The 12715-nt window shown below is 47.0% G+C and overlaps 1 protein-coding gene and 1 long non-coding RNA gene across 2 annotated transcripts in view; both read right to left on the bottom strand.

Annotated features, from left to right (window-relative positions):
• Window positions 1–12715, bottom strand: part of LOC310711698 — a 264847-nt gene that overhangs the window by 83319 nt on the left and 168813 nt on the right. The window lies entirely within an intron of this gene.
• LOC310710504 (borealin-2-like) lies at window positions 1187–12146 on the bottom strand. The gene is made up of 10 exons (XM_083511371.1): window positions 11939–12146; window positions 11012–11140; window positions 8738–8790; window positions 7460–7520; window positions 5153–5229; window positions 4157–4224; window positions 2767–2868; window positions 2138–2267; window positions 1608–1694; window positions 1187–1349 (listed from the first exon to the last, which is right to left on the bottom strand). Exons 1-10 carry the CDS (start codon window positions 12072–12074, stop codon window positions 1308–1310), a joined length of 885 nt encoding a protein of 294 aa, XP_083367497.1. The 5' UTR covers window positions 12075–12146; the 3' UTR covers window positions 1187–1307.

The raw sequence follows: 12715 nt of genomic DNA, 5'->3' as shown, positions 1-12715 counted from the left end.
GTCAGTGGTCAGCAGTTGCAGTCCAACAACTGGCAAGCCACCCATGGTTTCAATTGTAAGACAGCCACAGCACTGACTTAGTTGCAAGAGACCTAGGACTACAAGCAGTAAAATCCTATTCTAAAAGCAGGACTTAACATGGAAATATCCCTGCTGCAAAACTTCCATTAGGTTCTTGGAAACCATCCAGGCTACACTGCTGGAATATTTCTCCAGCCATTTTAGTTCAGCCAGACTGTTTTTAGACAGCCTTAACTTAATGCAGGGAGCAACACGGCATCTGCTGTTAGCTAAGAGCTTGCTGCAAGTTAGGTCACTGGTCCAGGTGCAAAAACAAACTACAACACTGGGTGTCGTAAGGTTGGTGTTAAAGGCGACACAATAGAGCCATGCAAGATCATGCAATGTGTGGAGAAAGTGGATAGAGGGAAGCTTTTGTCTCCATCTCTTTACACTGGAATTCAGTGACCGTCAATGAAGCTGAATGGTGGAAGATTCGGGACAGACAAAAGGTTGTACCTCTAGCTGTTGACAGCTTTACATGGTGCTCTGCTGGCTGGCTCTGATGAGAGTTGGAGGACCACACAGCGGTCCCCAGCCCTCACTGAAGTAGAACTTTCAGCAGATGAGGAGACAATACACTTTAGAAGGAAGCTCCACTGGCTTCCATATAGGATCCAGGTCTCCAATTAAGCGCTAGTCATATATTTCTGAAACAATGTAGAACCAGACCACAGGAAAGTACCCTACCACCACATCCTCCAACTTGGTCTGGTGACATCTGGGCTTAAATATGCTTTGGATCAGGGCACTCCAATAGATGATGGATGCAGCAAAAGAGCCAGTGTGGTGTAGTGGTTAAGAGCGGTGGACTTGTAATCTGGTGAACCGGGTTCGATTCCCCGCTCCTCCACATGCAGCTGCTGGGTGACCTTGGGCTAGTCACACTTCTCTGAAGTCTCTCAGCCCCACTCACCTCACAGAGTGTTTGTTGTGGGGGAGGAAGGGAAAGGAGATTGTTAACCACTTTGAGACTCCTTAGGGTAGTGATAAAGCGGGATATCAAATCCAAACTCCTCCTCTTCTTCCTTATATCTGAACTATGGGGCACAACAAACATATAGCCTGTGTATGGCACTCTTTTAGAGCAAGCACCATTCACGCTGAAAAAATGCCAGCAAGCCTCCATAGAGAAATAACAAGTTTAATAGTACTTTTTAAAAAAAAGCCTGTCTATTTAAACATAAGGAACCAAGGATATTCAGATCCAAGAATGAAAAAAAGGTTGTTTATGGAGTCCATCAACTTCACTTAACGGTTGCTTTTCCGCAAAGGACTGTCAACTGGTTCTAAGAAAGGGGGGAAAGAAAAAAAGGATGGGCAATTGATGGAGCTCTCCAAACATCCCTCTGAACCACCAAAACTCCAGATTCTATGCAAGGAATGCCTTACACAGAAGTATTTCTGAGAACTACTTGCATGGATTTTTCAGACCTGAGAAGGAACAGTGCAGATTGGCACAGCTGACAACGATGTTATGACGAACCCTGCCAGCCCCCCTGCGGGGACAGAGCCATTTCCAAGGTTTATTTGTTCTGCACACTTACCACAAGGCTGTGGATATGCTGGACGGTGTCCTCATTCAATAATTCCACATTGATGTTCTGGAGGTCATCGCCAGCCGAGCAGAGAGTCTGAACAAGAGCAGAAAGTTGTTGTTTGCAAGCCGCATGGGTCGTGCGCGTGCACCATTACGCATGTTATTGCTTCGTGTCATATAGAGAAAGTGGGCAGAGAAAAGTTCCTCTCCCTCTTTCCTAACACTAGAACTCGTGGTTATCCAATATAGCTGAACGTTGGAAGAGTCGGGGCGTAGGACTTATTCATGCAGCGCAGAGTTGAACTATGGAACACTCTCCCACAGGAAGAAGCAATGGCCACCAAACTGGATGGTTATAAAAGTTGATTAGACAAATTCATGGCAGAGAGGGCTGCTGGTGACTACCTGGCCATGGTGGCTATGCTCTGCCTCCACAGCTGGAAGCAGCAATGAAAGGGGTTTGGATGTGTGTCTCAACCTGGATGCATTTATATTTGCAAATCAAAGATTCACAGCCCTCCTCGGCTGATACAGTACCTTCCCATCAGACAAAGGGATGTTGACAAAGGGAACTGAGCTTTCGTGGGGCATCGACATACTCCGGAGCGTCACCGCCTTTGTTCTCTCAGAGGTAGATGTACTTTTGGAGAGACCCCTTTGTGGAAATCTAGGCACCAGAAAGGGGTGGGGAAGGGGGGTGGAGGAGAGGGAAGGCGGTTCAGAAAAGGGCAAAACAACTGATCGAGGAGATGGCGCAAGACCCCTAAAAGGAGAGGGTCCAGACATTTGGCAATGTTTGAGGAGGTTAGTTTTAAGGAAAAGGTAAGACGAGCCATGACAGAGGTGCATGGAATTTCTCTCTCTCATAATGCATTACAATTTAGCAATATCCAATGAAACTGAATGTTGGGAGATTTGGGACAGAGGAAAGGAAGTACCAGCTCAAACCTCTTCCCACACTGAGCTTCTCAGGTAGACTGGAAGGGAACAAAGGCTTGATTATCTAGTTCTTCCCAAGGTGAGGGAAAGGGGGCATAGCTAGACCTGGCAGGACAGCTTACTTGATTGTATTAACCCCTTCATGCATTCATTGGACTTAAGTAGGTTGGCTGTTTGAGTTTTGGTTATCCCACAATATTTATATCCTTAAAAACAGCATGGCTTGCCTTTTAGAGCCCAATGAGATGCACTTGGAAGCAGACACCGGCCGCTCCCGCATCGAGGTCGATCGCTCAATTGTTCTTCCGTTTGGAGTGGCGTATGCAGACCTGATGGGACACAGGGAGCATTTACAGGATTTTAAGGTTGCAGCAGCATTTCCTCCTATGCCTGTTCCTATGAGAATTCTCTATAAGGAGAGGTCAAATGGCAGGCAGAATGATCACAAGGAGCGGAGCTGTTGCAGCTGCGGAGACTTCCCCGTGTAGTCCGTAGATCACTTCATGCTTCTCTTAGGTAGTTCATAACATTATAAAAAGATCAAAAGTACAAAGTAATGCCACATTTTAAAGCAAAAACGGAATGATTAGGGGGCAAAATTCTCTTAAACATCAAGATAAACCCAATTAAAAGATATAATAACCAGTGCTTTTTCTGGGAATACACATACCTCTAAACATTATGTGAATCTTTGTACTTTTGTTCATTTACTGTATTTATTTTTCCCAATTTGAACAATAAAATGGTGATTATCTTGAATCAAAATGAGAGTACCCCTAAACATTTTTTTAGGAAAAAAAGCACTGACCATAACTACTAGCAGATAAGAATAGCACATAATAACTAAATGATGATGATGATAATAGCAGATATTATCATTATTATTTATTTGCTTATTTATTACCTGCTCGTCACCCCAATAATAACTAATAGCACATAATAACTACCAGCAGATTTAAAACACGGAAATGCAGCAGAGTCAAGAAGTCCTACTCACCTAATATGCAAGCAGACAGAGATGCCTGGAGAACCACATTCAGTTCCCAAGGCCTGAGGTTTCTCAGCCATGAGCTACGTGACTGAGGACACGGACAGGTGTTTTTTTTTAAAGCTTCCTAGTACCTAGTACCATGAGGGCTAGCAACCTGCTTTTTCTAAGACTATTCTCATAAGCAGCTTCATGAAGCCTCTTTTTAAAACAGTAGGCATTGGCCATCAACAGCCATCACTTACAAGGAGCAGAAGCAGCTTCCAGCCAGTTAAAAGCTCTAGTGATTTCACGCTTGCAGCCTCCCCCATTGAAATATGTAGAACTTGGTTTTTAGCTAGACAGCACCAAAGTTTACTGGGTGTTAGATATGGCGCAGGTGTCAGCAAACTTTTTCAGCAGGGGGCCGGTCCACTGTCCCTCAGACCTTGATTCCCGGACCATCCACGGGCCGGATTGAGAAGGCGATTGGGCCGGATCCGGCCCCTGAGCCTTAGTTTGCCTACCCATGGCATAGGCGTAGGGTCTCTTGTGCCATAGGCAGAGCTGCTCCTTTGAAAGCCAACGCACGTCGCTGCCTCACAAAAAGAACCAAAACCAATGTAGTAAGAATATAGGGTTACTCTTACCTGGATGGAGTCCCTTGCTTGCCCTTTATGGCGGAAGCCAAGGAAGCCAGAGAATTTGTTTTAAATGCCTGCAAGGGTGTTAAGCAGCAAAACAGGGCATTAGGGCCACAAAGGTAGTCCAAGGAAAAATCAAAGTTGTTTAGCATTCCTGAAAGTCACCCGATTCTCCACTGTTTGGAACAGCAATCTAATTTTGCAGATTTATAGGCAATGAGATGTTGAATAATGTGGGACTTGTATGTCTGTTTCCTCCCGCCAGCTAATAACCCCTGTGTGCCACACAAAGCATTTCCCAGCTCACATGCACTACCTCACACACAGAATGCTGCATAAGATCAGCATATACACCTTTTGTGCCCTGGTGCTAGTGTCAGAATTGAGGGGAGCAAGGGATTTCAGGTAGAGCCTGCCCCTCCCAGCACCTGTCGGGATCTGATCTTGCCATGCACACAAAATTCTCACGCTGACTTCTGTTGATGCTGACTGCACAGAGAACCTTGGGGGAATGGGCCCTTTGCCAATCTTGGAGGCCACTGAACATTCAACCTCACCAGGATGACTCCATTTCCAGGGTTGCAGAGACAAAGAACTCTCCAGCCACACCGCTAAAGAGGGTAGCTTTGAATCAGCAAAAAAGTGTAGTGTGTCTTACATATAGGACCTGCAACAAAACAGTGAGAGTGCTCTCATGCAGATTTCTAGACTGCGGAGCCCTTTCCCAGGATATTCCATTCCATTTGCGACCTCAGTTTTGTTCCCAGGACACTCAGCATTGCATGTGCATTCAGCGTACTCGGTTCTCCTTGAGGTATCTTCAGGTCATCCCTACCCTCTTAGGGTTTCCCCATCTAAGTGTTGTTGTTTTTGGTACATCCACAAACCTCCAGGTTCCTCAGAGCCACCTAATGTCTCCCTCTTGTGCATGGCTACAGAAGGATCCACTCTTAAGGGAATGAATTTGCTATGAGCACATACGGGATACTTTCCCCCACTTACCTTTCGAGACAGTTTCCTGGCCGGAGCTCCACTCCCTTCTTCCTCTCCCTTGTATTCCACAATTGTCGTGACCTTAACTAGAAGGGGCAATTTGGTCAAGGGTTATTATAGGCATGTTATGCATGCATCTTACATCAGTCTCTCCAAAGCTATGGCAGGATACTTTGGCTTGGATCAAACTGTTAGGATTTTACATAAGCCGATGCTGGCTCGTGTGATTAGTATAAATCACATGAGATGTCTGAGAAGAGTGTGGGAATGGAAGACTGTCTTATCTCTTCCGTCTGAGAGTGTTATTGGACTATACTTTTGTTTTTGCTGTTTCTGCCAGAGTTTGGAGAACACAGACGTGATTATGGATTCTCTGTATATATTGTGAATAAAATGTAGTTCAGATCTATGGATGTTTCCATCTTCTTGCTGTGTGATGCCAGAAGACTTGTGTGCACTTTTCATATGAGAAGTGTCGCAGAGGGGCACTCTGGAGTTAAGGGACATGCCATTCCAGAGACTTGCCTACTGGGAGACACTCGGAGGTACTGGGGGTCTGCTGTCCCCCCAGGAGTGTTGGCCAACACAAACAGCATCAGGTTTTGCACACTCATGAACTTTCCTCTTCTTCTGTCCCTTGGGGAAGAAAGAACACTCCCAAGGGCCCATGGAAATAAGATGACTGCTCATAGCATAATGCCATTCTAGAAATCTATGGTGTGACCACATTTGAAATTTTATGTACTCTTCTGGTCGCCTCACCTCAAAAAGGATGTGGAGCGATCCAACTGCAAAGGGGAAATGGCAGCACTGGGGTTTTTATTAGTTTAGGTAAAAGAGATGGCATGATAGAAGCTTATGAAATTATGTGTGGCATGGAGAAAGCAGATAAGAAAAAAAATTGTCTCCTTTCATCACACTAGAAGTCGTGGACATCCTATTAAGCTGAATGTTGGAAGATTCGCAGAGGAAGATAAAAGAAAGGACTTATTCATGCAGTGCATAGTTAAATTAAGGAACTCAATCCCACAGGAGGCAGAGAAGTCAAGCAACGTGAATGGCTTTAAAAGAGGATTGGACAAATTCATGGAGGAGGGGGCTATCGAGGGCTACTAGCAATGAAGGCTACTAGCCATGGTGGCTACGGTCTGCTTTCATGGTAGGAGGCAGTAAATGCTTCTGAATATCAGTTATTGGAAACAACAGGAGGGAAAGTGTGCTCTTGTGTGGGGAGTCTGTTCCCACAGGCATCTTGTTTGCCACTCTGAGAAGAGGAGGCTGGAGTAGATGAAGAGTAGAGTAGAGGAGAGGAGGCTGGAGTAGAGAAGAGGCGGCTGGAGTAGAGGAGGCTGGAGTAGATCAGGCCATTGGGCCTGATCCAGCAGGCTTCTTATGACCCCCCCCCCCAGAACAACTGGTAAGCCAGCTCTTCTGCATTTTGGGCCCCAGATGTCTACTCCAAAGTCCAGCCCTGACAGCATCACTGCCATCGAACATTGACCTGCTTGGCATGGAACAGCAAGTCAAACCTTGGCCAAGCACGAACATTCTCAATCCGTAGTTTAGCACATTCCCAGAGAGGAGACTTCACCTAGTTTGTTTCTCCTCTGCTACTCCACCTGAGAGCTAAGCTGTGGTTTGGCTTAGCATATCCTCCACATCCAGGTTCCTGGATTTTATTTTGCTCCAAACAAACCTTGGCTACTACAACTGTAGTTAGATCTGATCTGAATAATAATAATAATAATAATAATAATAATAATAATAATAATTTATTATTTATACCCCGCCCATCTGGCTGGGTGTCCCCAGCCACTCTGGGCGGCTTCCATAAAAACCAAAAATACAGTAAAATATCACACGTTAAAAACTTCCCTGAACAGGGCTGCCTTAAGATGTCTTCTGAATGTCAGGTAGTTGTTTATCGTTTTGACATCTGCTGGAAGGGCGTTCCACAGGGCGGGCGCCACTACCGAGAAGGCCCTCTGCCTGGTTCCCTGCAGCTTTGCTTCTCGCAATGAGGGAACCGCCAGAAGGCCCTCGGCGCTGGACCTCAGCGTCCGGGCAGAATGATGGGGGTGGAGACGCTCCTTCAGGTATACTGGACCGAGGCCGTTTAGGGCTTTAAAGGTCAGCACCAACACTTTGAATTGTGCTCGGAAACCCTGATCTGGAGGATATGCTAAGCCAAACCATGGTTTGGCACAGCTGTAAAGGGACTCAGCAGCAGCAGCAGCAGCAGCAGCAGCGATCTCCCTTGAGTGAAACTGGTCAACCCTCCCTCCAAGCAATGTTAAGCTTGGAAGGTCAGCTCACCTCGTTTGCTGTTGGTCCTCACTAGTCTGGGAGTTGGCATATCTGCTGCACAGCAATCATTCTGTGGACAGGAGGCAGAAAAAGGTAGTATTATCAGGCCAGAATCTCTGTTGTGGGTTTGGTTGCTGGATCCAAAGAGTTGGGCACATGGATGAATGTCAGAAGAGGCAGGTGACTGGGGCATGTGGAAATCACCTATGTAAAATCTTCCCTCTGGAGCAGAGTCATCATCCCATGGGAAGTTGACTTATACTGAGACAGACCAATGGTCCATTTATCTCAGTATTGTCTACACTGACTGACAGCAATTCTCCAAAATACCAGGCAGGAGATTTTCCCCAGCCCTACCGAGAGATGCCAGGAATTGAATCTGGGACCTTCTGCATGCAAAGCAGATGTTCTATCAATGATCTACTTAGAATCATAGAATTGTAGAGTTGGAAGGGATCCCGGGGGGGGTCATCTAATTCAACTTTCTGCAATGCAGAAATCAACACTCCCCCCCCATCCACTTTGAAACCATTCTGGACCTTGCTTAGCTTTGCAAATGTGCTAGCAGTTTTATTCCCCAAAGGGCCTGGGACAAATATCACAGGCCACCCAGAGCTTGCCAGAGCTTTGAGAAATGGGGCTGGCTTCTACTCCAATCTGCCTCTCCCACCCACTATTTAAAACTGCTTTCTCACCGCTTCCAGTGGTGTCCAAACTTTTTTCATTGAGGGCCAGATTTGATGAAGTGAGGGGCCGTGACCTTTTTTTAAAGGATTGAAGTTGTTGAGCTTTTGTTAGGATTTTACTCCAAAGTTCTTGAGCTTTTTTTAGGGTTGAAGTTGTTGAGGGTTTTTTTTTTAGGATTGAAGTTTGTTCGGGTTTTTTAAAAAGAATTTTACCCCAGGAAATAAACTGCCGCAGGGGCCAGATTTAAACGACTGGCGGGCCAGATTAGGCCCCCAAAACAGACTTAGGAGATGCCTGGCTTACACCTACGAAGTAAGGCATTCTGGTAAGGTGACACAGATCTGGCACCTGCATTCTCCTGGGTCATATCACACAGAATTCCTTGCTCTGAGAAAGGAATCCCTTTTATTAATGGGTGGACAAAAAGAGGAGGAGTGGGAGCAGTAGCAACATAAGGACGGTGCAATACTTTGCACTACTGTAGGCTTTGGGGCAGTTGCCCCAATCTGCCACAACCTGAAAGCAGCATTGCTCAAGAGGCATATGGATCTGTTACTGGTTTTTTAAAAAAGCATTTCCGTGTTACTTGACCATACTTACTGCCATGGCAGTGGCGATGACTGTGGCAGCGGCAGCTTCTTCTTCCTTAAGATCTGTGGTACGGAGACAGGCAATTATACCAAGGCAGACAGTTGCCAATTAATCAAAGGGATTAGCTTCTTATCAATCATACATTCTTTATAAAATAAAGGTTGGAGCAAAATATGAGCACAAGAAGAGCCTGCTGGATCAGGCCAGTGGCCCATCTAGTCCAGCATCCTGTTCTCACAGCGGCCAACCAGATACCCGTAAGCGGGACCTGAGCACAAGAGCACTCTTCCCTCCTGTAGTTTCCAGCAACTGGTATAAGGAAGCATTAACGCTTCTGACCATGGAAGCCGCTCATAGTTGTACTGGCTGGTAGCCATCAGTGGTCTTCTCCACAAATCTGCCTAATCTAAGTTGGTGGCAATCCTGTGGGAGGGAGTTCCACAGTTTAAGAATGCGCTGCATGAAAAAGTACTAAGAAGTGGGAAGGGGGAAAGGAAGGTATTAAAACTGCACATAGTTAAGATACGGTGTTTGTTGATGGCCACCAACTAAGGTGGTTTTGCAAGGGAGTTAGACAAATTTATAGAGGAGAGGGGCCATCAACAGGTACAAGACAATGGCTTTATATTGCTTCCAATATCAGGGGCATTATGCCTCTGAATACAGCTGCTGGGGAACACTATTGAGAAGAATGCAATTGCACTGGGGAAGAATGCAAATGCACCTGGGTCTTGCTTTTGGGCTTTAGGCTTTTGGTTGGCCACTGTGAGCAGGGCCGGCTTATCCATAGGCGCTCTCAGGAGCACCAGGCCGAGAGTCCGGGGCCTGAGAGTTGAACCCAGGGAAGTTGGATGGGCTGTGATGGCCTTTTCTGCTGCGGGCGGCCCTGCGCCGCGAGTTCGGGAGCGACCGAGCCAGCGAGACACTGAGGCGGCCGGCTGTCTCCGCCCTCCTGCACACTGGGACTGGGCAACTGGGGGGAGGGGCCGGGTAGATCTTTGCACCCCAGCGCCGCATATGCTTAAGACAGCCCTGACTGTGAGAACAGGATTCTGGACTCGATGGGCCACTGGCATGGTCCAACACATTCTTCTTATGTTTTATTAGCAGGCTTGTATCTGACTTTGTGCAGGTAGTCTTAAGTAACCAAAAAACTGTGTAGTTGTGAATTCAGCAGTTAAAATCTGTGTGGTTATAAAGGCTCAGTCATGATTCATAATGGCAAGCAATCTTATCCAAACATAAATGAAAACCGGCTCCTTGATCTCAGGATCCATCATGCAAAATTTGGTTGGGATATCTTAAGAGGTGTCTGAATGCACAACAAACAAACCAAGAAACCGCTTTTCAAAATATATATTAGATGATGGGGGGCAAATGCAGCCTTCCAGGTCTCTATCCCCGGCACTCAGCAGTCTCCCTAAGCCACACAGCCCTCACTGCCCTTGCTTTGCACCCTCCTTGTACTCTGATCGTGCTTCCTGCTTGCCTGGGTGGAGAGCAGAGATGGGTGTGTGAGTGTGTGCAGAAACTAGCCTACTGTTCAAAGGTAAAATTGACATTAGTGGCTACCTATTTTAGAGTGGTTTAACAGTCCATCCTTCTTCCAAGGGAACTCTGGGAATTGTAGTTAAACCACAGAGCCTAGGACTTGCCGATCAGAAGGTCGGTGGTTCGAATCCCCACAATGGGGTGAGCTCCTGTTGCTCGGTCCCTGCTCCTGCCAACCTAGCAGTTCGAAAGCATGTCAGAGTGCAAGTAGATGAATAGGTACTGCTCTGGCGGGAAGGTAAACGGTGTTTCCATGCTCTGCTCTGGTTCGCAAGAAGCGTCTTAGTCATGCTGGCCACCGGCTCCCTCGGCCAATAAAGCGAGATGAGCGCTGCAACCCCAGAGTTGGCCACGACTGGACCTAATGGTCAGGGGTCCCTTTACCTTTACTATTTTAAAGTGGTTTAACAGTCCATCCTTCTTCCAAGGGAACTCTGGGAATTGTAGTTCTGAGAGGGAAATAGGCATCTCCTACCCACTCTGAGCAGCCTAAGCCAACCACAGTTCCCAGAGTTCTTTAGAGAAAGCCCTGACTATCTAAAGTGGTGTGATACTGCTTTAACTGTATAGTACAGATGGGGACTTAGTTGGGAGCAAGCCCCATTGAGAAAGTGATTGAGCAAAGTCACGAGGACCTATCTGCATGATAATTCACTCAACACAATTCTAACCAGTCTGAATTCAACAACTCTTACTCCCAGCAGGTAAGTGGGGTTGGGATAGCAGCCTCACCAATCAAGTCCTCCCTCCTCATTTTTCTCATGACCACCGGCATGGCCAGCAGCTCCACCTGGAATGCCTTCTCAGCTGTCTGCAGAAGCGAAGCCAGCTCCTTCTTCAAATCTCGCAGGTTTTCCTTTGCTTGGAGAAAGGGAGAAGGACAGAGGAAGCTGCCTTATGCTGAATCAGTCCGTTCGTCTGTCTACCTCAGTATTGTCTACACTGACTGGCAGCAGCTCTCCAGGCTGTGTTCTCTCTCCCAGGTCTACCTGCAGATGCCAGAGGTTGGACCTGGGACATTCTGCATGCAACAAAGATGCTCTAACCACTGGACAATATGGCCCTTGGCAGAAACACAGCACTGCAAGACCCTGAAATGAATAATCAAGTGAAGCAGCTAGAACTGAGGCATTTCTGTCCTTTGGGGGACAAAATTGCTAGCACGTTTGCAAAGCTAAGCAAGGTCCAGAATGGTATGGATGGGGGACTGAGCGTTGAGACTCATGCATTGCAGGGGGTTGGACTAGATGACCATTGGAGGTCCCTTTCAAGTCTACAGTTCTATGATTTTATTCTTCTAAGCCCCACTCCTTGCTTTTCACTCCACTTCTCCAAGATTCATATAAGGTGGCTTATACATGGTTCTTCCCCTTCTCACTTAATCCTCACTGAAAGGCAGTGATTGAGCAGGGCTTTGAACCCTGGTGTCTCCCAGGTCCTGCCCCAGCCTTTCTCAACCTTGGGTTCCCAGATGTTGTTGGGACTACAACTCCCATCATCCCTGACCACTGGCCCTACTAGCTAGGGATGATGGGAGTTGTAGTCCAACGAAATCCGGGTACCCAAGGTTGAGAAAGGCGGCTCTTACCGCTACGCCAGGCTGGCTCACATTTGCTCACTCAGCCCACCCGTTTTGCCCGCCCCATCCCGAGGCCTCACCCTGGTGCTGGAAATCCCGCAGAAAGAGACTGATGCGCTGGTCCCTCTGCTCCTTGCTCAAGAGGCTCCGATCCGACTCCACGCCGGAGTCCGTGCTGCGCTTCTTCGCCTCGTTCAGGTGTTTCCTTAGCGCCATGTCTCGCTCCCAGCTCACAAATCAGGAAAGCCCAGAAAGGAGAAAGCATCTCTCTGTGTGGATTTATTGCAGTTCCCCGCCCTGGCTGTGGACACGCCCACTTAGGACCCTGAAGAAAGGGGTGGGGGCGCTGATTGCAGGTGCAAGGCACGCTCTTTCCCCGAAGAAGCCAAATCTAGCCCTGGGGATGGAGGAATCAGCTGCAGGGAGCTGTTCCTTTGTGGGTGCATTTAGCTCTCCCAGTTTATTGAAAGGAGGGGTGTTTTCACAACAGACTTGGCTTAAAAAAAAAGTGGGAGGCTCAATTCCTGGATTAGTTTTCCTCCATTAATGTCTACTTTTTCCTAGCTATCTCAGCATGGTGGTGCAGTGATAGATTTCACCTGCTGAATTTCACAGTTGTTAAAAGGCACTGGAGTGAGTAGATATTGTTGCATGTGTGAACAAATGGCTGTATTCAGTTGGGTTTACTCAAGAATAACTGTTTAGGGTCACAACCCCAGGGTAGTTTTGTCAGTGTATTATTTTTTTTACAAGTGTTTTGTTGGCCTAATGACAGACAGAAAGGTGCTTGGAAATCTAGGTGACCATTTTTGCTCGTTTTCTCCCTTGCATCCTAGTGGGCTGTGTTGCTTTAAAAA

This window comes from Podarcis liolepis (assembly GCF_965112155.1).
Source record: "Podarcis liolepis genome assembly, chromosome: 7".
NCBI classification, from domain to species: domain Eukaryota; kingdom Metazoa; phylum Chordata; class Lepidosauria; order Squamata; family Lacertidae; genus Podarcis; species Podarcis liolepis.
Note: the sequence above shows the minus strand (reverse complement) of the source record. Positions and strands in the feature narration are given on the sequence as shown.